Genomic DNA, 25376 nt, shown 5'->3' on the forward strand with positions numbered 1-25376 from the left:
GGCCAAAGGGAATTAGGAGGGAGGATTATTATCTACAGCTTTTATTGGCATGTTTCCCAAGTTACTGAGTCACAATCACTGATAGTGATCTTTGTCATTGATGCAGCTGGGTAGCATTGAATTTTCTTGCAGCTTGAATTATGGTTTTGAAATGCTCAGTCAATGGCTCCTCAAGTGGTTTCTTTCGACTTCAGAGTTTCCGTATAACCCTCACTTCATCGACTGAAACCACATGAGTTTCTTGCAACAGGAATCCGAAGCGAATGCCACCCCCCAACCAGAGAAAGTCAGAAACCACTGATCCAATCATAGTGGTCTCCAAGCAAAGGTGCCTCACACCTCGCAAAATGGAGGGGAATATAAAGTATTCTTCAGATTAAATGTTTCCATTCCTGCAAGCTGAAACTGCAGAGCAAGATGCTAGATAAGACTTCTTCTCTAATTGAAGCCAGTTATATGTACAGGGAATGAGAGAACATTTCAAACTGCCCACCTTATCTGAGAAGACATCTGGCTCAGGGTGATAATCAATTGCTAATTAAAAGCTTAACTCGGCAGTCAGCATGAAGAAGGCTGTTTCTAACTTTGGCCAACTTCAAAACTATGTCATCGCTCCCGGGAATCCAGTTCAGTGAAAAGTGTCTGGCTGGACATATCAGGCTTTTTTACAAACCCTGCACTGTAATAATCAAAGAAGCTTTGCGGGTCCAAAATACATGTATTTCCCCTTCGATACTTAAACCCCTAGTCGTCTCAGACTTTGAGGTTGAAGAAGCACTTTGAAAAAAGTATTTCATTTAGCTATGATGGGCTGAAAAGGGAGGGGAGTGTGGAATGTACCAGCAAGTCTTTAATCTGTGTTCTTTAAAATGGAAAAAATGGAAAATAACAAAAAGTCTTAGGGACTTTTTTAACAAGGGCTCCCATTCTCAAATGAATGAAAGGGCCTTCTCAGAACTGCTTAAGACCTAGCCCTCTCCCTCAGCATCATCGAGAGGCTTGGGTATGTAAGGACATGCAGATGTTTCAGACCACTAACTGACTGACTGTATACACAAATGAGAAGTATGTCTGATTGTTACAATGACTAAAAATCCCCTGTGGAGGATGTACTGTACAACATGATAAATGCATAATCTGATGAAGTAGTGACGGCTTGAAATATGATTTCAGTCACAACCCACTGGGCACAGACGTCAGTTAAACGTCTAGTTTTGATTTACATTTGGTTGAGTTGTCAACTAATGTGAATTTTAATTTAACGTGAAATCAAAACAAAACAAAATCACCATGTCATTGGATTTAGGTTAAAAGTTGGGTAAACAAAACACAATGCCCTTATGTTGATGACGTTTTGCAAATCCAATCAGTTTTCCACATTGATTCAATGTCATCACATTTATTTTTGGGGTTGAAAAGACATGGAAACAACATTGATTCAACCAGTTTTTGCCCAGTAGGAAGCCGCAGGAAATAAAAGACTGTGGCTTCAATTGGATCATGGCTCTGGACATCACAGCTGCATATGTGATCTCGTTTCAGACAGCTCTCTGGGATTACCTTGACGAAGGGACATCTGATGCTGAGAGGTTAGAATTCTACCCCAAGAAACATCTCATCTGCCGTTTTACTGCCGGTTAGGTGACACTTTTCAAAGCAACCAATGATGGTGGACACTGACATGTTGACATGAAAGTCATCAGTAAAAATGTGTGACTTATTCCACAGATGTTACCCAAGATACTGTGCAAACACTTTTCCCTGGAACTGTTTCTTGACCAACTTTTCTTTGTCAGGTCAAGATTTAGTTTATGTAGATCATCTGGTGGGGTGATCAATTATTTCCATACCTTTTCATTTGACGACTTAATCTAAACAAGAATATGCCCTACAGGTTACATTATAAATTTTTCTGGATTACTTGTTGATTGCTTTTAAGAATATTGTAACTTTAAAATGTGTTGAAATTAAACTGTATAAGCATGAAAAAGCTTTTAAAACACGTTTTTAGCTTGTGTGTGTTTGCTTTGAGGTTGGATTTCCTTGCTGTGTTACAAATGCTCCAAATGTAGTGTATTTGCTTCTAGTATTCCACTTCTGTATTCATTTTAAATGAGAATGAAATATTTAAACACTCATTCCATGTAGTAAAATAATCTGAACGTTAACGTTTAGTCTAGTTATTAATTGTAGGTTAATGGAGTATATTTGCCATTCCCAAATGCATTCGAACTTTCTAAACTGAGCCCCTCTAGTTTTCGTATCTAGGCCAATATTCTGTCTCTTAGGCTTGTCACACCTCTTTGTGCATACTTCATTCTTGTCATCGGAGCAGCTTGAAATGTCTGCATTGTCACGTCACAGCAGGCAAGATGGCATAGTCTATAGGGTATTAAACTACTTCTATGACACCACACTGTGTGGCCCGCACGCAATTTAGAGAGACCACAAATCTTAGCAGCCCATTTGAAAGTGCTCTAAAGATTATATCAGTGTCTAACAGTTCCTGTGATTTTGCTAAAGTGTGATTTAGCTCCAAGTGTTTTTCAATAGTCTCCCTCAACACTGGGCTACTTCAGTCCATCCACAAGTGTCTTACACTTGTGGTTTGTATAATGATCATTTGCAAGGCAATCAGAGCCCCAGGTTCTGTGGAATCCGGAGCATTTGGCCCAGAGTCAAAATAAGCACTGTGTACACAAAGACACTGCAGCTCCACTGTTCTCCCTTGAATTTCCTGACTACAAGGACACTGTACTGCTCATTTTACTCTAAATCCCTGTCATCCATGGCTATTCATAATCGCCAGCGTTTTTCCCTAAACAGGAATAGCAACAGACCTTCCATTTCCTGCTGTGGCTGCTCCTACCCCTGTTTAGCAAGCGGGAGGTCCAGGAGTCCCTGGTTCTGTGTGCTTGTGATGATGCACTGGTTGTAAAGCAAACCACCTGACAGTGTTTGCCGTCACTGACAAACAACACTTGAAGGGCACTTTGGATTTGGAAAGAAGTACAATGTTGTTTGAACTTCTCGAGTTGAAAATGTACTGTTGTGGCAGTTTCTGTGGGTCAATATGTGAAGATACATGAACTGGAAATACAATAAAAATTGATGTGAACTTAGTACAAAATATAATTGTTTGACATTTGATATTGGGAAATATATTATACAAACATGACAACTGTGTTATGATTTAATATGCTCATTTTCCATCAAGTCTGTACAACCTGCAAGAATTTACCAGTTAGATTTGTCTTGGGGGAAAAGGGCTTGAGTGTTGCTCTTCTCCTTCACTGCCATTTGTGGTAAGCTGAGGTGCTCAGGGACTGAGTGTCTTCAAATGGAGCAGTGACAGTGTCCAGATGACTGTAATTAAATTTTCCCAGTTAGTGCTTACTACCCCATGTCAAATCCCATGGAGCCAGTAGAGGATAGCAATTATGCCAGTCAGGAGGCTGAGAACATTCTCCAGAGGGAGCTAGCCAGTAGCTAGTGAGATATGGGCTCTACACAAGCATCCATCTTATTGTGCCATTAATGACCCTTTCAGGGTGGTTGCCCTTGGAGACCCCAAAGCGTTAATGAATTGGAGCGCTGCTCACCAGTGGATCATAGGGTCTGTGGACCCAGCCGCCACAATGAGTTCAACTACCACTACCACATGCTCACATGTCAGTCAACCATGCATATGTGGGCTTTATTAAACTAACAATGGCAACTGCAGGAAGGACACTGGGAGGGGGGCACACCCAGACACCCTACTGATGTTTAGTTACACAAAGTGTAAATGAGAATTGTGTGTGTGTGTGTGAATGTCTTAACTAACCTACAGTATCATATTGCCTGGCTTATTACTGGCATGTAACACTTTATAAATGTATGTTCGGTCAAATGTCTTGGTCAAGTCGAATGCAGCTGCTACTACAACCATTACTGAAATCCCTACCATGGCTCTAGATAAGTAATTCTGATCCAGTCCCTTGGGAGAATTCCATGGCCTCTCTCAGTGAGATGCAACCACTTTGGAAACATCTCTCATTCCCTGCAGCAGTGAGGCAGGTTTCAAATGTCATGTCTTGATCTGAATTGGACACATGCGAGTAACGATTTTCTCTCTGTCCAAGAATGAATGCCAAACCTGATGAGTTCAAGCAGAGGGCTATGTACCATGAATCACAATGTTTTGAACTGTGCAAGACAAATAGGACAAGAACAAACTGCCCTAGTAATTTAACATTACGTTTAGGAATAGATGTTCTAGTGAGGAATAAGACAGAAAGACAGAAAGAGGTGCATTTGCGCGACAGAGAGACCGATTATATGTTTTCAAAGGAACATTTTAGTGCCTTTATAGCATTTTGAAAAGGTTGATCCTGTTGCTCACTGAACATGTCCTGTATGGCAAGCAGGAATTCCCTGTTAAGGTTGATTGGTATGGAAAACCATTCTGTAAAAAACGAATGGAATATGAACGAAGCGTTTCCCATTGGAAGCCACGCACAATAATGCAGAGAGCCATAGTAGGATACTAAAGCGGCTCATGCATGGCCTATAGCCTACATGATGTGCCATAGGATGAGGCATCAAAGCAATTATTTCGCGCTCTATAGAAATCAGCAGAGAACATAATGTAGAGACCTAATTGAGTTTGAATGTAGCCTAATAGTATGGAAAATTAAATATCAACCACATGTAACTGACAGATAAATTTAGCAAAACTGTGTGGTTTTATTCGATAGTTGCCACATTGTAGAACCAAATACCTTCTCATTGAGTCGGACGATCTGGTCCATTTTTTCTTCATCTTGTAAAAGCTCCTGCAATTCATTGGTGTTTAGAGCCCTATACCCGTCTGGGATAGAGTTCGTGTCCTTAATATTGGACATTGTATTCCTTCACACGCAGTTCAGACGACTTCGTTTGCATGCCCATTTGGTTCCATTTCGTTCGCATTGAATAGCACAGCCACAAGCGCGTGTTGTGTTGAAGCAGACCGCGTAGTGAGAATGGAACGTTTCTGTTGGCGGAGACAATACAAGATGCAGCGACACATACTTACCACGTTTGCAGCTAATGTAATGCCACTGACAACCACAGGAAGGCACGGTCGTTTATAAGCAAAGGTTATAAACAGTAAGAAACCTCTGCCACGATTTTGTTTGGAAGTATTTTATTATTGCCTGCTGAAGTCCTGTATTTCCTAAATACCCCAAAATGAGTAAAAAATTAAAAATAAAGAATATGTATGAAATATTGAACATTATGTAGCTTACATTTTAAAGCATTTTAAATGTATGTAGGCAAGTGTGCAGTTATGCTGTGTGAGTCTCGCAAATGAAATATTGCAACCATTTTCACTTCCTTGATTGTTGTTACATTGCGTAATTTTGTAGCAGCTATGTTGTTACTATGTATCAACTTTTGAGGCAACTTTCGTTTCAATATCAGTGGTTGTAAAAACTACAATTCCCATTTTTTGTACGCGTTCAGCTTGCATCTGGATCTGATTGGATGATTGAGTTGTATGAATTCTGAAGCTCGTTTTCATTGGTAGGATTCTAAAATTGTTGCCCATGGGGCTGGGGATCAGAAATGTCCCGTGCGAGAGAGGCAGGTTGAGGTTTCCAGGGTAAGAGTAGTGAAGAAGTTATCATATGCTGAGGCAGTGAAGAAAGTAGAGGAAGATGGGTCAAAGGGGGAGGAGTGGTGAGAGTAGTAGATATGTACCAGTACAGAGGGATAGGCCAACAAGTGATATATGTTTCAGTAAGATTGGATTTTTAGCATTTATAGCAATGGTTATTAATTGTACTGCAGGGATTGAAGGTAAATCGAAGAAAATTGAGGTTGTGGTGGCAGCTGCAGAGAGGTATTTGTGTGTGCGAGTCTTGACATCAGAACCGCGACGCTTTCCAGGGCTTGGGCCCCTCTCTCGGGGCGAACCCATTCCAGTATGAAAAAAAAATATGTATGTACTCACTAACTGTAAGTCGCTCTGGATAAGAGCGTCTGCTAAATCACTAAAATGTAAAAATGTAAGGGTTACAGGGAGTGGTGATGTCCCATCATTTCAGGTTGAGGGCATGAGGTAGGAATGAATATATTTAAATAGTGGAGTAGGGTGGTGTTAATGATTAATAATATTTTTGAATTTGTGAGTGTAGTGTTAGATGGTAGGTTATTTCTTAATTTTATTTTTCAAGCAAAATAAAAGGGAGTTGTACTCCAGTTTAGTAGGTGGCGGTAATGCAACAAATTGGATGCCAACCGCAGTTAAACCTCATCGAAGAAGAAGACAGGAAAAATGGCGGTGTTTGCTGGAGAGCGATGGCGAAGCGAGCTCCCAAGTCATGATATTTTTAATAAATTACGAGAGGAACTTGATTTGGAACCCAAAGCGAATTGCAGAAGAACTGCAAAGAGTCTTACATTTTGCCTCAATGGTGACATATTCTTGTGGAATGACGCAGACAGTGTTTTTTACACGACTAACCTGAGGCAGCTCAATTCAGAGGACAGCAATGAGAGTGTGAAATACCAGGTGAGTAAGTTACTAGATAACGTGGTTAAAGGTTGGTTCTTCATCTAGCTAGCTACTTTCTGACAAGTTTGTTTTAACGAATTATATTAGCTAGAATAGTCTCGGCAATGTAATTACAGTCAGTTGCCACTCCCATTAATTCCAATTAATTCCTGGCACAATATGCAATCGCTTTCACAGTGGCCTTGTCTGAACCCAGTGTTTCCCCTAGTATTCTTTTAAGCAGCGGTGGCAAAGTTAGCAGAATGTGTTTAGAATTGCAATTCTACACATTTTGTCATGGGGCTGAGATAAATAATTGCAGTTCTAAAGTAACTGTCCAGTGAAACTCTCACTTTTGAAAGTTCATATTCTGTTAACTCATATCCAAATAATGTTGTTGACTCGTCCTGTACTTGTATTTGTGGCCAAAGCATACATTGGGGAAAGAACACTTAAAAAACTCAATCTCAAACTTGTATCTCAAACAGACCATTTAAAAAATGCTTGCAATTTCCTCAAGGAGTATGATGCCATACTCCTGAGGAGAATGAGCTAGCCAATCAGCAGTCTAAAAGAGGATGAACTGGCTAATCAGTGTCAAAATATAATGTCAAAATACTTTAGTTACTCACCAAATATGGAGTTTTGCTGAGCGTCATTTACTGCCATCACGGCCGGTGCGTGCTTCTAAAAAAGGTCTAAATAGAAATTTACAAGCAACTGAAAAAATGTATCTAGGCTATGTATTGTTTTTGACCAAGTGCGCATGTGCCAAATCCACCTCTTTGGAAATATCACTAAAAACATACCCTATATTGTCTACTTAATTTAAATATTATTGCATTCCATGTAGTGCATGTGAAACAACAGGTTGATATGACATTCATACACTGTTGTAGGTGATAATCAATGATCATTCGGGATACTGTACGGCTGCTGGATCAGCCGACCTGTGTGTGACAGTAATGAGTGATTTTATTTTTTTGTTTGCAAAAAAATAAAGGAACTTTTTTGGAAGTACATACCGGGCGTGACGGCAGTAAATGACAATAGTTGCTAAGCGAAACTCCATATTTGGTGAGTAACGAACATGCAGTATTTTGACATAACGCTTGTAGAGCTATCTAATGGGAAAATGAATGGTAGCTAACTGGGCTAGAGAGGAGACTCGTCATATTTATCATCTCCTCCTCTGCCCAGATACTGTTTCAGGCCTTGTCCAGAAACAACACATTACCCCTATATTACATTTACATTTTAGTCATTTAGCAGACGCTCTTATCCAGAGCGACTTACAGGAGCAATTAGGGTTAAGTGCCTTGCTCAAGGGCACATTTACGTCATTTAGCAGACGCTCTTATCCAGAGCGACTACAAATTGGTGCATTCACCCTATAGCCAGTGGGATAAGCACTTTACAATGATACTTTTTTTTATTTTTTTTGGGGGGGTAGAAGGATAACTTTATCCTATCCCAGGTGTTCCTTAAAGAGGTGGGGTTTCAAATGTCTCCGGAAGGTGGTGAGTGACTCCGCTGTCCTGGCGTCGTGAGGGAGCTTGTTCCACCATTGGGGTGCCAGAGCAGCGAACAGCTTTGACTGGGCTCAGCGGGAACTATGCTTCCGCAGAGGAAGGGGAGCCAGCAGGCCAGAGGTGGATACTACCCTCTAGCGCTTGTGGAGATCTGAGAGGATTGGACGGGTGGAAGCAATATGGCAAATATTCCACCTAGCTCGGGCAAGGTGGAGCTATCATATTGCCTAAATCAAATGAAATCCTCTCAACTCCTAATCAATGTTACCATCTACACTGAGTGTACAAAACATTAGGAACCCCTTCCCAATATTGAGTTGCACCCTTTTTTGCCCTCAGAACAGCCTCAATTCGTCGGGGCATAGACTCTACAAGGTGTCGAAAGCGTTCCTCAGGGATGCTGGCCCATGTTGACTCCAATGCTTCCCACAGTTGTGTCAAGTTGTCTAGATGTCCTTTTGGGTGGTAGACCATTCTTGATACACAGGAAACTGTTAAGCGGGAAAAACCCAGCAGCGTTGCAGTTCTTGACACACTCAAACCGGTGCGCCTGGCACCTACTACCATACCCCGTTCAAAGGCACTTAAATATTTTGTCTTGCCCATCCACACTCTGAATGGCAGACATGTCAAAATTGTCTGAAGGCTTAAAAATGTCTCCTCCCCTTCATCTACACTGATTGAAGTGGATTTAACAGGTGACATCAATAAGGGATCATAGCGTTCACCTGGTCAGTCTGTCATGTTTTGTACAGTCAGTGTATTTTTTGGTGATAAGCATTGTGATGTTGAAGACTTACATCAGTTGACTTTCATTTCTTTCCTCAGACTCTGTTGTGCATCAATCCACCACGGTTCGAAGTATGCCAGGTGTTGCTGAGCCCAACACAGTACCACGTCGCACTCATTGGACAACGTGGTGCCACCGTTCTAGAATTACCACAGCGGTGGGGCAAGAGGTCAGAGTTTGAAGGAGGACGGAGCGAAGTTAACTGCAAGTCAGTATGAAACGTTATCCCAATACCCATTTCTATCATAAATAACTATCTGACTCATTTTATTTTTATTTTTATATCTTGGTCCCTTTAGGGATCTGAAGAGCACTCTGCAGGGTCCCTACTTGAACAGTTAGGAAGCACCTGTATCATAGTTTATTTTTCTCTATAACAGAATTGTGCCGTGGGCTGTAACTAAATGGCCCATATAGCCTACTGTAAGGAAGTATCCCCATCCCACGCTTATTGTCTTGAGTTCAAAGAAAATCTCATATTTTGGTTCATATCAAATAAACATTCTTACACCACTCTAAATCCTGTGTTGACTCTATTCCATGGGGTAGATTAATTAAGGATTCTGTGCTGAGTGAAATGTGATTTACCCTCTACCAGGACTATTCCTGTAGCTGAGCGATTCTTCACCAGCTCAGCCTCAGTGACCCTGCGGCAGGCCGCCTGGTTCCCCAGTGAGACGGAGGAGCCCCACCTAGTGCTGCTGACCTCTGACAACACCATCAGGTGAACATGCACAGCACCATTTACAAAGCACTGATATAATGACAGTTGTGATAGTTTTCTTTTTTAATTTATTTTTATGTCTCATCAATCAATGGGTTTGTTAGCTAGGGCCCCACTGTGATCTGCACCACCAGCTCCTACGAGTGATTTATATGTGTATTGACCATACAATTACACTGCATTGACATTTGATTGGTGTGTATAGGTTCTATGGGTTGAAAGAGCCTCAGACTCCAGCTAGAGCGCTATCAGTGTCCCAATCAGAGGAGGACAGCAGTGTACACACTCGAGGGTGAGTTATTTAATCCTCTGAATTGACCGAATCAAAATGTAATTGACCTACACCCTGCTATCTGGCTTACTAATGAGATCTCTGTCGCTCACCCCTCTTTCTCAGGCGCTCCTATGCAGCCTCTCTGGGGGAGATCGCTGTGGCGTTCGACTTTGGACCTGTGGCAGGTGCCCCTCGACAGCTCACAGGCCAGCGGTCCAAGGAGGATGTGCTGGTGTACCCTCTCTACATACTCTATGAGAATGGAGAGACCTATCTCAGCTACACCAGCCTCGCACACAGGTAAGGGGCTTAGAGGCAGTGTCTTGATGCACAATTACAGGGTACACTCTTGTTTTTGTCATTTACAACTACCTGAGTTCTGAACTTGAAGGCTGCCAAGCGCGTCTCTTTCCAGAATGCGCTTTCTCCTGCCAATTTGTGCACATTCACTGTTTCATAACTTCATTGTGTGAATTGTTTTCCCTTTGATTGTTAGTCTATCAATTTCCCATTACATATATCACCAGTAGTACATTTTCTGTTAATCCCCATAGTTTCTAATCTACAATGTTTGTTTGGAATCTGTTAATGCATTCAATATGTTATTATTACAGTTGATTACCGTTCTCATTGTCGGAGCGGACATGCTTGCAGAGCTCACAACCTATGCTACACTTGTGAGAAACAAGTTTTGGTTTATTTCATTCCATTTGCGAGTTTTGTCAATTTATTCATTATTTTATTTGGAGCGCTCCTGTTAGTGTTGAATAAGGGTAAAACACGTCCTTACTCAACACTGACAGGAGCGCTGCAAACAAAAGACAATGAATAAATTGACAAAACACGTAAATGGAATGAAATAAACCAAAACTTGTTTCTCACAAGTGTAGCATAGGTTGTGAGCTCTGCAAATGTGTCCACTCCGACAATGAGAACGTTAAACGACTGTAATAATAATAATATATTGAATGCATTAACAGAATCCAAACAAATATTGTAGATTAGAAATTATGGGGATTAACGGTAAATGTACTACTGGTGATTTCGCATAGAAGTAGGTCTAGGCTACCTGGCCTGCGTGCAAATGTATAAATGTGCCCATTTGGGGATGGCTGATAGTATTTCTGATTGTCTTATCTCACCACCACTAATGAGCTGTGGAGCATCTCAAAGTAATTTTTTCTTCACCTCAAACAGCAAGTAAACAAAGTCTGTTTTTACATCCATTGAGACTGACTTTTCATGTATTTGAAAAATCTTTCCAGCTCTCTTCCTTTCAATAACCACCTAGCCTCGGCGTGAAACTGAAAAATGTCATGCTCTGATCCAGTGCAAACGTCATAAAATACCTGATTTATTCGTATACATTGCGCACATACAGCTGTGTCTGTCCAGAGCTGGGAAACTCTTGAGGGCCCAGAATAGTTGAGACAATGTTGCAAGTTTGCTAGCACAAGCTTCAGGCTGGATCCAGTTGACATACAGTAGTTGATACAATGTTTCAAGTTCATTGCAGACAGGCGGAGTAGAGAGGATTGTGATTGAAAGAACATGAACAAACTGCATAGACAACTACCTGCAATGTTTTTATTTGTTGGCTTTATGTAGGCTATTTTTACCTAGTTAGCAATGGAAGTTAGGCCTACTTGCATTGGTATATAGGCCTATCTCTGCATTCTGCGCTATGTTCTTTAGCTGCCATTTCCATACAGGATTTACCCCAGTGTTTTACCCAAAAGGCTCAGACTTGGCTCTACATGGGCCGGCCGGCACCCTGTGTCTCACTGGGCCATGGCTTCGGCGGACCTGCTCTCACTTGGGGCCAAAGGCAGGCCACTGGTACTTTTTAGCCTCTATTTACATAACAATGGCTAACTGTGAACTTTAACACCTTCTCACAAAGCATCTGTTTTGATTATGCAGGTATTGTTGATTCTGCTCTTCACAAATTCTGACTGTCAGTCCAAGCTATGGAAACACAAAAAATATATATACTGAAATATTACATTTACATAAGTATTCAGACCCTTTACTCAGTACTGTGTTGAAGCACCTTTGGCATCGATTACAGCCTTGAGTCTTCTTGGGTATGACGCTACAAGCATGGCACACCTGTATTTGGGGAGTTTCTCCTGTTCTTCTCTGCAGATCCTCTCAAGCTCTTGTCAGGTTGGAGGGGGAGTGTTGCTGCACATCTATTTTCAGGTCTCTCCAGAGATGTTCGATCAGGTTCAAGTCCGGGCTCTGGCTGAGTCACTCAAGGACATTCAGATACTTGTCCCGAAGCCACTCCTGCATTGTCTTGACTGTGTGCTTAGGGTTGTTGTCCTGTTGGAAGGTGAACCTCCATCCCAGTCTGAGGTCCTGAGCACTCTGGAGCAGGTTTTCATCAAGGATCTCTCTGTACTTTGCTCCGTTCATATTTTCCTCGATCCTGACTAGTCTCCCAGTCCCTGCCGTTGAAAAACATCCCCACAGGATGATGCTGCCACCACCATGCTTCACCATAGGGATGGTGCCAGGTTTCCTCCAGATGTGACGCTTGGCATTCAGGCCAAAGAGTTCAATCTTGGTTTCATCAGACCAGAGAATCTTGTTTCTCATGGTCTGAGCGTCCTTTAGGTGCCTTTTGGCTGCCAGTGGGCTGTCATGTGCTTTTTACTGAGGAGTGGCTTCCATCTGGCCACTCTACCATAAAGGCCTCCCCCGATTGCTCAGTTTGGCCGGGCGGCCAGCTCTAGGAAGAGTCTTGGTGGTTCTAAACTTCTTCCATTTAAGAATGATGGAGGCCACTGTGTTCTTGGGGACCTTCAATGCTGCAGACATTTTTTGCTACCATTCCCCAGATCTGTGCCTCGACATAATCCTGTCTCTGAGCTCTACGGACAATTCCTTCGACCTCATGGCTTGGTTTTTGCTCTGACAGGCACTGTCAACTGTGGGACCTTATATAGACAGGTGTGTGCCTTTCCAAATCATGTCCAATCAATTGAATTGTAGAAACGTCTCAAGGATGATCAATGGAAAAAGGATGCACCTGAGCTCAATTTCGAGTCTCATAGCATAGCAATAATAAGGTATTTCTGTTTTTATTTGTAATACATTTGCAAAAATGTCTAAAAACCTGTTTTCGCTTTGTCATGATGGGGTATTGTATGTAGATTGAGTAAAATAAGGCTGTAACAAAATGTGGAAAAAGGGAAGGGGTCTGAATACTTCCCGAATGCACTGTAGGGTGTGTATATATGGAGAAACGCACATTTTAAAATTTAGACCAATCAATTGGTCAAAAGAACAGATGACTCTCGGTCGACCAAGATTTGTATTAGCCAGGGAAAGGCAGAGTCAGCTTGCAGTTAGTTGTATTCTCTGGCTTGGTCTGATTGAATTGCAATGAATAAAACATGGTGAAGCTTATTCAGTCGACCTTATAAATATATACTGAACAAAAATATAAACGCAACAATTTCAAAGATTTTACTGAGTTACAGTTCATATATGGAAATCAGTCAATTTAAATGCATTCATTAGGGCCTATTCTATGGATTTCACATGACTGGGCAGGGGCGCAGCCATGGGTGGACGTGGGAGGGCATAGGCCCACCCACTGGGGAGCCAGGCCCAGTCAATCAGAATGAGTTTTTCCTCACAAAAGGGCTTTATTACAGACAGAAATACTCCTCAGTTTCATCAGCTGTCCGGGTGGCTGGTCTCAGACGATCCCGCAAGTGAAGAAGCCAGATGTGGAGGTCCTGGGCAGGCGTGGTTACACGTGGTCTGCGGTTGTGAGGCCGTTTGGACGTACTGCCAAATTCTCTCAAACGAAGTTGGAGGCAGCTTATGGTAGAAAAATGAACATTACATTCTCTGGCAACAGCTCTGGTGGACATTCCTGCAGTCATTATGCCAATTGCACGCTCCCTCAACTTGAGACATCTGTGGCATTGTGTTGTGACAAAACTGCACATTTTAGAGTAGCCTTTTATTGTCCCCCGCACAAGGTGCACCTGTTATAATGATCATGCTGTTTAATCAGCTTCTTGATATGCCACACCTGTCAGGTGGAGGGATTATTTTGGTAAAGGAGAAATGCTCACTAACAGGGATGTAAACAAATTTGTGCACAACATTTGAGAGAAATAAGCATTTTGTGCGCATGGAACATTTTTTAGAATATTTTATTTCAGCTCATGAAACATGGAACCAACACTTTACATGTTGCGTTTATATTCTTGTTCAGTATATTATGCTACTGTTTGAGGAAAATGTGATAAAAGATCATCCATTAGTAGGAATCTCATTTGAATCTCATTCCTAGACCACATTTTTCTGTCTTTCAGTTCGGGTAGCCTCAGTAAGCCCATTGGGCCCTTACCCATGTACCCCGCGGCAGAGGATAACTATGGTTATGACGCCTGTGCCGTGCTCTGCCTGCCCTGCGTGCCCAACATCCTGGTCATTGCCACGGAAACGGGCACACTGTATCATTGCGTGGTGCTGGAAGCAGAGGAGGAGGAGACAGGAGTAAGTACTGTACTAGACAGTGCAGCGTTACAGAATATTCCGAAATGTTCTGTGAAAAACAGATATGATTGTCTGTCCAGTAGAACAGGGAATCGTGTTGGCTCTTCGTTACATATATTCTGAACATTTCACCTCACTGAATACAGCCCAGGAGTGTACACTGTATGTCCACCAAGGAATCTTCTTCTCTGTGTGATTGACAGGCAGTGGAGAGGTGGATGCGGGGCTCTGAGGCGGTGCCCTCTCTCTATGTGTTTGAGTGTGTGGAACTGGAGCTCACCCTCAAACTGGCCGCTGGGGAGGAGGAGCCGCCTGTGGAGTCTGACTTCACCTGCCCAATCAGACTGCACAGAGGTGAGTGAGTCATGCTGATTGGTTGATATAGTTAAATGCTAAAATGGGATTCATTGATACTTCCCACCAGGTCTGGCTGTGTCTCAAAAGTCCACACCCCATCATCATGTTTGTCTAATGTACTTTCAATGTGATTTTGTTTTTTTCTGTGGTGTTCCTTATGTTTCATTGAAACTTGCTTTATACCCTATTGCAGACCCCCTGTGCCAGCACAGATACCACTGTACGCATGAGGCAGGAGTGCACAGTGTAGGCCTCACTTGGTTCAACAAACTGCACAAGTTCCTCCAGTCAGGTGAGTCCTTCATGTCCAGATGGGGTGTCTATTCAATTACTTTGTTTACCACATAAATCGGAGGTGGTTAGTGCATATTAGTGCATTAATTTGCCTGATTTGTCATAATGCTCTCTCTCCACAGATGAGGAGGACAAGGATAGTCTTCAGGAGCTGGCTGCAGAGCACCGCTGCATCGTAGAGCACATCCTCTGTACCAGGCCCCTCAGTAGCAGGTAGCACAACTATCAAGGCACCAGATATTAATATGACGTCATTGAATAGATTGAGATTCTCCTTGGCACCCCTTAGTCATAAGTACCAACTGGGGACTGTTGTCATAGATTGTCAACGTGGCAGTAAATGTTGTTTGCTCGTGTATTTAACTTTTTTTTAAAGTCTCCTCTCTCGCTCTCTGGCCACAGTTTGTCAGCTCCAGTACGGGGCTTCTGGATTGTGTCTGACCTGTCTTTGGGTGCCACCATGATCTGCATTACCAGCACCTACGAGTGTCTACTACTGCCTCTCCTGTACGGTTCAGTATTTACTCAATTTCCTTTTTGATTGTCAATTCTGGCCTATAATGGCCTAAACATTTTTATTTCATTATATAGGGGGCAATTAAAAAAATATATAGATAGGAAAGTGTGTCACAGGCTGATGGTGCATGTCTGTGTGTGTCCTAGGAGTTCCATCCGGCCTCCCTCTCCTCCCCTGCTGTGTTCCCACCCGGGAGTAGGCTCCGCTAGCTCTCCTCTGCGTGGATTGCATGACGACTCCTTTGAGCAGCACATTCGAAACATCCTGGCCCGAAGCTCCACCAATCCTCTCATGCTGAGGTAACACACTCACCACAGTGCGTTGAAAACACCCCTGTAGGAGATCTTGGATTTGCACAGATGCCATATGACTCCATGGCAACATGCTTTGGCATCATGCTGTGCCATTTTGACATGTAGTATTCTCCCTTATGGCCGTTTTTGTGAAGGACAATTAGTTCTCAATGAGCTGGCTTGATAACGGTTAGATAAAACTTTACAGCATGCCCATCTTCCCCTATAAACAAAAATATCACTATTATGCTTGGTTTATTGTGTATACTCAGTCGTGTTGTCCTGTGCGTTTAGGGCAGGGGACAAGGACACATCGTCCCCTCCTCCAGAGTGTCTCCAGCTGCTGAGCAGAGCCACCCAGGTGTTCAGAGAGGAGTACATCCTCAAACAGGATATGGCCCGCGAGGATATGCAGAGAAGGTAAATGTCACTCTCATTAACAGATACATACACACACACATGCATACACACATTTAATCAACAACACACCTGATCACTTGTAGTTCTGATACACACACACACACAGGCTGTGTACAAAATCTGTCTTGCCTACTTTTTACTAAACCTCAATACTGTGTACTGATATTACTACATACTATTTAGAACGGACCGTTTAGGAAAAACATGTGCAGTAAGCAACACAACATACTACTCATCCATACTGAAAAGGCGTCATCTAAATCGCAATCGTGCTTGTTCCCCGCCAATCGTAAATTTTTGTAGAGCGCGTCCCCTATTCTAATTATCAGCTGTTGTCAAACACGTGAGTGTGAAAAGACAATTCTCTTCCTCAATGTGTTCAGCGAATTCTACTTGATGAAAAGCCGAAATGAGTATGACATCCTGACATTTTAAAGCATACAAAACTTTTGAAATCTCAAATACTATATAACTTTCTATTTTCGGCATACCCAAAAAGCATACTATTTAGAACGCAGGTATGGGTAATCAGACACAGCCATGTCAGGAAGCATGTTGCTGATTGGTGTTTCTTCTTCAGGGTGAAACTGCTGACAGGACAGAAGAACAAGCAGCTTGAGGACCTGGCCCTTTGCAGAGAGGAGAGGTAAACTAGAGACACCAAAGTTTCCCAAGAAACTTAGTACTTGATGGCCATAGCTATGCACTCCCAAGGTTTACAGCAACTCAGAATTGTGCTATAACAATTAAAGCACTTAAAATATTAATGGAACATTGTAATACTAATGCATTTCACTTACGCTATGCTGAGGTAAAGTGAAAGACAGGGACATGTATTGCATGAAGAACAAGAGCAGGTAGCAGCAGATGTGGAAAAGGCTTCAGAAAATGCATCTTACAGTGCATCAGAGTTATCAGCAGTGGCAGAAATGTGCTCCAAGTAGTCTTAGAACAAAAGTATACTCTGTCAGCACTGTTTAATTGAGTAATAATGTGTATTTATTATCCCGTTTGCTCCCAGTGTACATATACTATGAATATTCAATGAGGTCATGTCATATGTAATTGAATGTGATGTGACTGATTTGGTTTGACCGGCAGTCTGGGGTTGATAATGCAATTAGAGGCCAAACAGAAGCCTTTGAATTACAGTGATGGAAGTACTGAGGCTTCATATGAGCTTTACCATGCATTTCATATACTTTGGAGATATGTCATCTTGTATTTCTTTTTCTATCAATAGGAAAAGCCTGCGAGAGTCTGCAGAGCGTCTGGCTGATAAGTACGAGGATGCCAAGTATCGCCAGGAGGCCACCATGAACAGGTAGCTAGCTACACCCATCTCTCTACGCTCCTCTTTCAAATCTAAACTTTCTTCATGGCTTGTTTCAGAAGTCTTTACATTTGTTTATACATTTTGTTTTTAAAGTCTTCAAAACAGACAGACTCAAGCAACATAAGAACTGACTTCCTCTCAAAAAACAAAAGCTATCTGCTTCAGAGCTTCTATTACATCAACTATTCCAGGGTGAAGCAGGTTCTGGGCAGTCTGCGCGGTCAGCTGCCCGTTTTGTCTGACAGTGAGAAGGACATGAAGAAAGAACTGCAGACTATCAACGACCAGCTGCGTCACCTGGGCAACGGCATCAAACAGGTGAGCCGCCTTCTTACATTTACATCATTTAGCAGACGCTCTTATCCAGAGCGACTTACAAATTGGTGCATTCAACTTATGATAGGCAGTGGGACAACCACTTTTTGTAAAGTTTTTTTTGAGTGGGGGGGTAGAAGGATTACTTTATACTATTCCAGGTATTCCTTAAAGAGGTAGGGTTTCAAGTGTCTCCGGAAGGTGGTCAGTGACTCCGCTGTCCTGGTGTCGTGGGGGAGCTTGTTACACCATTGGGGTGCCAGAGCAGCAAATAGCTTTGACTGGGCTGAGCGGGAACTGTGCTTCTGTAGAGGTAGAGGGAGCTAGCAGGCCAGAGGTGGATGAACGTAGTGCCCTCGTTTGGGTGTAGGGTCTGATCAGAGCCTGAAGGTAAGGAGGTGCCGTTCCCCTCACAGCTCCGTAGGCAAGCACCATGGTCTTGTAGTAGATGCAAGCCTCAACTGGAAGCCAGTGGAGTGTGCGGAGGAGCGGGGTGACATGAGAGAACTTGGGAAGGTCGAACACCAGACAGGCTGCGGCGTTCTGGATAAGTTGTAGGGGTTTAATGGCACAGGCAGGGAGCCCAGCCAACAGCGAGTTGCAGTAATCCATACGGGAGATGACAAGTGCCTGGATTAGGACCTGTGCCGCTTTCTGTGTAAGGCAGGGTCGTACTCTGAAAATGTTGTAGAGCATGAACCTGCAGGATCGGGTCACCGCTTTGATGTTAGCGGAGAACGACAGGGTGTTGTCCAGGGTCACACCAAGGTTCTTTGCACTCTGGGAGGAGGACACAATGGAGTTGTCAACCGTGATGGCGAGATCATGGAGCGGGCAGTACTTCCCCGGGAGGAAGAGCAGCTCCGTCTTGCCGAGGTTCAGCTTGAGGTGGTGATCCGACATCCACACTGATATGTCTTGAGGTCTTCGTCATCATCCTCATGGAGCCTCGTACTGGTTCACAGTAATAACTGGGCTGGTGTCTTATTTTCTCCCAGGTAAATATGAAGGAGGAGTACCAGAAGAAACAGATGGACAAAGGGGTGTCTCCAGCCAGGGCTACTGTTGCCCTCAACGCGCACCAGAGGAAGTGTGTCCAGGAGGTTATAAAAGAACAGTGAGTATGAGCTGCTCTTCCCTGGGTGTTCAGCATGCTGGCCATATGACACCCATTGACCCGTTTTGTTTGGAGATGATCCCAAACTTTGAATGTTGTCCCTACTGTTTAATGTTGGTCCTGAGTCTTGTCTAATATGATCTAGCAGTGTTATTTCCCTCAAGTAGCCTCTTGTTTCCCTCTCTCTTCCAGGGGAGAGCACATAGGAGAAATGATGAAACAGATCAAGGACATCAAGAACCATTTCAGTTTCTGAGACCGTTAAGGGAGCCATCCTTCATCCACAGCTATCCCACTGCTTTCCAAACAACCAAAATAATAATGAAGAGCTATTGTGAATACTCAGTCAACGCTTGCTAAAATAGTCTGTCTCATGACATGTTGACTCATAAGGCTAGCGTTAGCCATAATGTCAGATTGTCACATCTTTGTAACAAGTTGTATACATGAGTCTACCCAAGGTTTTATACACACCATTCATGTATATTTGTCTATCTGGAGAATAAAAGTAATGCATGTACAGTACTGCCATGACTGACTACCTATTTTTCCAATACATGTTTATTTTAACTCTGCATGAACAGTTAGCCCCACATACTGGTCTGGGTGGAGATGTTCTTTTCTACTGATGACCGAAGACGGGTATTTTCTTCAGCTTCGCCATTTGGCAATGGATACTTATCGCAGTTTCTCATATTGTGTGACTTGCTCCTCTGTTAGTGTGATTTACAGGGCTGTCACCTTGGAGGAAGAATGGGAGGGGAGTTGGTCTCATGGTTCAAGTGTGACAGTTTTGAATCTCCATACATTATCTTTGATGCATTGAGTTTACATCTTCAACTGTAGCAAAATCTACTGATTTTAAAACAGGTACAGTGGGGGAAAAAAGTATTTAGTCAGCCACCAATTGTGCAAGTTCTCCCACTTAAAAAGATGAGAGAGGCCTGTAATTTTCATCATAGGTACACGTCAACTATGACAGACAAATTGAGAAAAAAAAATCCAGAAAGTCACATTGTAGGATTTTTAATGAATTTATTTGCAAATTATGGTGGAAAATAAGTATTTGGTCACCTACAAACAAGCAAGATTTCTGGCTCTCACAGACCTGTAACTTCTTCTTTAAGAGGCTCCTCTGTCCTCCACTCGTTACCTGTATTAATGGCACCTGTTTGAACTTGTTATCAGTATAAAAGACACCTGTCCACAACCTCAAACAGTCACACTCCAAACTCCACTATGGCCAAGACCAAAGAACTGTCAAAGGACACCAGAAACAAAATTGTAGACCTGCACCAGGCTGGGAAGACTGAATCTGCAATAGGTAAACAGCTTGGTTTGAAGAAATCAACTGTGGGAGCAATTATTAGGAAATGGAAGACATACAAGACCACTGATAATCTCCCTCGATCTGGGGCTCCACGCAAGATCTCACCCCGTGGGGTCAAAATGATCACAAGAACGGTGAGCAAAAATCCCAGAACCACACGGGGGGACCTAGTGAATGACCTGCTGAGAGCTGGGACCAAAGTAACAAAGCCTACCATCAGTAACACACTACACCGCCAGGGACTCAAATCCTGCAGTGCCAGACGTGTCCCCCTGCTTAAGCCAGTACATGTCCAGGCCCGTCTGAAGTTTGCTAGAGTGCATTTGGATGATCTAGAAGAGGATTGGGAGAATGTCATATGGTCAGATGAAACCAAAATATAACTTTTTGGTAAAAACTCAACTCGTCGTGTTTGGAGGACAAAGAATGCTGAGTTGCATCCAAAGAACACCATACCTACTGTGAAGCATGGGGGTGGAAACATCATGCTTTGGGGCTGTTTTTCTGCAAAGGGACCAGGACGACTGATCCGTGTAAAGGAAAGAATGAATGGGGCCATGTATCGTGAGATTTTGAGTGAAAACCTCCTTCCATCAGCAAGGGCATTGAAGATGAAATGTGGCTGGGTCTTTCAGCATGACAATGATCCCAAACACACCGCCCGGGCAACGAAGGAGTGGCTTCGTAAGAAGCATTTCAAGGTCCTGGAGTGGCCTAGCCAGTCTCCAGATCTCAACCCCATAGAAAATCTTTGGAGGGAGTTGAAAGTCCGTGTTGCCCAGCGACAGCCCCAAAACATCACTGCTCTAGAGGAGATCTGCATGGAGGAATGGGCCAAATACCAGCAACAGTGTGTGAAAACCTTGTGAAGACTTACAGAAAACGTTTGACCTGTGTCATTGCCAACAAAGGGTATATAACAAAGTATTGAGAAACTTTTGTTATTGACCAAATACTTATTTTCCACCATAATTTGCAAATAAATTCATAAAAAATCCTACAATGTGATTTTCTGGATTTTTTTTCCTCATTTTGTCTGTCATAGTTGACGTGTACCTATGATGAAAATTACAGGCCTCTCTCATCTTTTTAAGTGGGAGAACTTGCACAATTGGTGGCTGATTTTTTGCCCCACTGTATGTGGGGGTACTGCAGGGGCTCCACAATTAAAATATTTTTTTTTACATGTGGGTATTTTTGTGAAAATTGCTAGCTGCAACAGAATACCATCATGGATACCATTTTTATGTCTGACTTCCTTCATACTGGACGCAGAGGTAGTCTCACGAGCCAATGCTAATTAACGTTAGCACAATGACGAAGTCTACAGTTAGCGTGCTCGCTGTTCCTGTTCATCAGACTCTGGGGAAGTAGGTAAATGGCTTCATCCTCGGTTGGAAGATCTTTCAGAACAAGATGCATTTCCCATTTTATTTTAGTCACTAAGTATCTGGAATTAACAGGCTGTGCTCTCCAGCGTGTGTTTATGGGTTCTACTAAGAGCCTTTTACAGGACTGCCCTCCAATGGAGCATTGTGTTGGAGAGACAGTCACACATTCCATAAAGTACAATTTGGTTTATTAGATATATATACAGAAATATGTACACAGTACTGTATATACATTTGCAAGGGGCCCCAGCAGAAGCGTCAAAGTATGCAAAAAGAGAACTCCTGTTTTTTTGCGAAGATTCCTCCCACCATTATTGGAATGACTGTTCTGCAGGAAATATTACACGCCACAGTGAAATCCTAAATTAAACACTGCCTAAAATGAAAGCCACAGTCTTATTTTTCATTGGAATTTCAATAACTGTAGGAGCTCAAGGAATTTGTTTATGCATACCAAATAAAGGGGTTGTTTGAGGACCTTAAGACAATTGCACACAGCAGCACTATTCAAGGGAAGGGTGGACAAGTTATTCTGTAGAAATGACAGAACCAAAAAGCCTTGTTTGTTAATGCTGATGACTGTTAGGAATTCAATTTGAAATAGACAGATATTCAACTATTTCGAAATAAATGGGGTGCGGTGAGCATGTTGTAGTGACTAGTGATTATCACTATAATAACAGTAGAGCTTTAAGACTTTAGGTGTCTGTTCCACGTCTATATTAAAATCAACCTTTTTCTGGGTAACACAGGGGAATTTGGTTCGATTTCTGTCATTACCAAATGGGGAACATTTGAACACACCAACCCAATGTAAGAGAAGGTCTCTTGAAGGTTATGAAACACCACACCTAAAGCATGTGAGTCACAGTATACAAGTCATACTGTGTCAGATTATCCAAACTTTCAGGGAGCAAAGTGAATCAGACCTGGGTTCAAATACTATTGAAAATATCTCAATTACTTTCACATACATTCAAAGTAAGTACTCAGATATATTTAATTTGAAAAGACAAGTAGTTGAATATTTTAATGTATTTGGAAATGCATTTGGAAAGTATTTGAAAATACTCATTCACATGCATTTAACCCAGGAATTTGAAAATAGTATTTGAATTAAGAAGTTTTTTTTTTTACACAAATGAAATTTAAAATACTCAAATAAAAGTAGTTATTTTGGGCTGTGTATTTGAAAATACAGAAAAGTATTTTAAATACCAGATACTCAAATACAAATATATTTTAACCCTGGTCTAAAGTGAATTCACAATATTATACACAGAAGCAATAATTTTACACCCACAAATATACAAGCCATAAACATTCATTTATCTTTCAGTGCAAGATAATCTGGCTTCCTTACTCATATCCTCTTAAAACTACGTTACAGACAAAAAAAATAGCAGGATTCTGATAAATATCAACTCAATACATTTACAGATGTATCCAATTGATACAGATGTAGTACATGCAAGTCAAAGAATCAATGATCTCAATCAATGTATCCTTAAAATCACATTGTCGTATTATGTTCAACAGTGTTAAGGAAGCATTTTCCTATAAGGATGATTGTTTTACAACAGTTAAAAGCAATAAATCATGCTGTCATGTCTAAACATTTTCCATAGATCAACCCTAAGTGCTGTAAGCACCCCAGTCACCTCAGCCAATGAGTGAAAAAACATTTTACCCACCACACACAATTAAATCCACACAAAACTGTTAAGTCCATCACTACCACCATTTAAAACAGTTGCCTATAGAGTTTTTTTCATTCCTTTAGAGAAATTAAAATGCAAATACTTCACGGTGCATTACGAGTTTCTAAAAGTCTGTATTAAGTAGATTATTCAAATGTAGAAGGTTTCTCTCCCCAAAGTCAACCATTCTCTTTCAAGTGAACTGCCTGATGGGATTGCTTGAGTGAAAAACCATATCGAAAATGTGTTATAATGTTAGTGCACTTTTCTGATGCTAGGGACCGATATTTTGTACGGTTCTTGCTATAGGTAATGATCATAACACTCCATATTCATTCTGATCCAATAATTCCATCTCCTAGTGCCCACTTAGTGTTCAGTGATTATCCGTCATGATGATTTGACAGTTCTGTCCAAGAAAATAAACATGAAACAAACACAGAAAAAATGTCAGGATCTGATTTAACAGAAGAGTACTCAACCAGTTCCATGGAAACCTTGTAAAACCCAAAGTCGGATGTAATAGGATACGACCATGATGAGTCAACTGATTATTCACACTATTCATAATTTCCAATGAGACATGGAACCTACACTTAAAAAGGCCCAAAGCAGCCATTTTTATATTAATATCAAATCATTTCTGGGTAACAATTAAGTACCTTACTATAATAGATTTCCATAAAAATTGGCAGTCTGGCAGTGGTCTGAGTGGGGAGGGGAAAACTGAATACCAGCTGTAATTGGCAGAGGTTTGGAACTCTTTGTTATTGGTCTATTAACCAATTTAACGCATGGTGATGTCACTAAGGAAAGCCGAAACTCCCGCCCATGCAAACTTGCTAATTAGAAGGTCCTGTGTAGATTGTATTTTCAACCAGCAACTATCAGGAAATAACACTTTTCACAGTGTTAGTTTCATCAGCTGTTGTACAATATGACATAAAACACAGGAAAATCACTTCGACAGCACTGGGCCTTTAAGCAACCAGGACACCTTCTCTATTCCCTAGTAGAGATGAGAGGTTAAGTTCCCACTGAGGTTAGAGAAACTTCAGAAGGTCTCAAGAAGTTGTGCCAGAAACTCCATGAGACTAGGGACAATGTTGGTGAATCAGGTAGTGTTCAATGTGGACAGACTGTACAAATGACTAATTACAGTCCTGTAGCTCAGTTGGTAGAGCATGGCGCTTGCAACGCCAGGGTTGTGGGTTCGTTTCCCACGGGGGGCCAGTATGAAAATGTATGCACTCACTAACTGTAAGTCGCTCTGGATAAGAGTGTCTGCTAAATGACTAAAATGTAAAAATATCATGGTCAATGCCCCCTCAAATGACTTGAGGTTGCAAGAGTATTTGTGGTGCAGCCAGAAACAAAACTATACGAGTGAAATATGAAATACAAAATACAAAAGTAGAGAAGAGTGCATTTTCTCAGCAGAGGGACAAAAGCCAGATGATCTTTTCATCAATGATTTACCATTAACATTCAGGCCTGTCACACTGAAAATGTAATCAAAGGAATACTGTTAACAGTGATGCCAGACCATGAAAAATCCACCCTTCAGAAGAATTAGTCAATTCTATGGATTATCCATTCCATTGTGATAACTGGTCATCACTGTCACTATGGCCATGTCTCAATAGTCCTAAAACGGCTCCCTCACAAATGTATAGACGTGCGCCATATGTTTGGTACATAACCAGTCATTTCACCTGTCAGGTTCTAAAGAAAAAGGAAACTAGTAAAGCAAAGGAACCTATTTCAGACTATTGGGATACAGCTTAAAACTCAAGCAGTTAGGTTTGACCCTCCATCCATTTTAGAATTCAGAAACCACAGGGTTTACTGAGGCAGATCAGGACTTCCACTGGAAGCAGGCATGGGGAAAGAAGAGACCATAGTAATGGAGCTGTAGACATCTTAGTGAAATGTGTTA

General features: G+C 41.9%; 2 protein-coding genes across 3 annotated transcripts in view; one reads left to right on the top strand and one right to left on the bottom strand.

Moving 5' to 3' along the window:
* Positions 1-5074, bottom strand: part of LOC121579363 (vacuolar protein sorting-associated protein 37D) — a 46411-nt gene extending 41337 nt beyond the window's left edge. Inside the window, exon 1 of the mRNA XM_041893899.2 lies at positions 4764-5074. Coding sequence (XP_041749833.2) covers positions 4764-4886 — 123 coding nt within the window. The 5' untranslated portion in view covers positions 4887-5074. The remainder of the gene's footprint in view (positions 1-4763) is intronic.
* Positions 5075-6277: 1203 nt separating this feature from the next.
* Positions 6278-19541, top strand: LOC121579365 (nucleoporin 88). Of its 2 annotated transcripts, XM_041893901.2 has the most exons (17): positions 6278-6541; positions 8884-9053; positions 9444-9569; positions 9775-9861; positions 9967-10143; positions 14184-14367; positions 14571-14721; positions 14918-15016; positions 15141-15231; positions 15421-15525; positions 15682-15834; positions 16123-16248; positions 16829-16894; positions 17492-17572; positions 17776-17902; positions 18898-19016; positions 19209-19541. In XM_041893901.2, the coding sequence occupies exons 1-17, from the start codon at positions 6305-6307 to the stop codon at positions 19270-19272; spliced, it is 2163 nt and encodes a 720-aa protein (XP_041749835.2). In that variant the 5' UTR covers positions 6278-6304; the 3' UTR covers positions 19273-19541. The 2 variants fall into 2 exon arrangements, with proteins under 2 accessions (XP_041749835.2, XP_041749836.2); XM_041893902.2 differs by lacking the exons at positions 17776-17902; positions 18898-19016; positions 19209-19541 and adding an exon at positions 17678-17769.
* The last annotated feature ends 5835 nt before the right edge of the window (positions 19542-25376 follow it).

Source organism: Coregonus clupeaformis, chromosome 13 (assembly GCF_020615455.1).
Source record: "Coregonus clupeaformis isolate EN_2021a chromosome 13, ASM2061545v1, whole genome shotgun sequence".
NCBI lineage: Eukaryota > Metazoa > Chordata > Actinopteri > Salmoniformes > Salmonidae > Coregonus > Coregonus clupeaformis.

Excerpts from the sequence above, each read along its gene's own strand:
- LOC121579365 (XM_041893901.2), top strand. The coding sequence starts at position 6,305 with ATGGCGGTGTTTGCTGGAGAGCGATGGCGAAGCGAGCTCCCAAGTCAT. Across the intron at positions 10,144-14,183 it reads TACACCAGCCTCGCACACAG|TTCGGGTAGCCTCAGTAAGC; the intron begins GTAAGGGGCTTA and ends TCTGTCTTTCAG. Across the intron at positions 17,903-18,897 it reads TGGGCAACGGCATCAAACAG|GTAAATATGAAGGAGGAGTA; the intron begins GTGAGCCGCCTT and ends ATTTTCTCCCAG.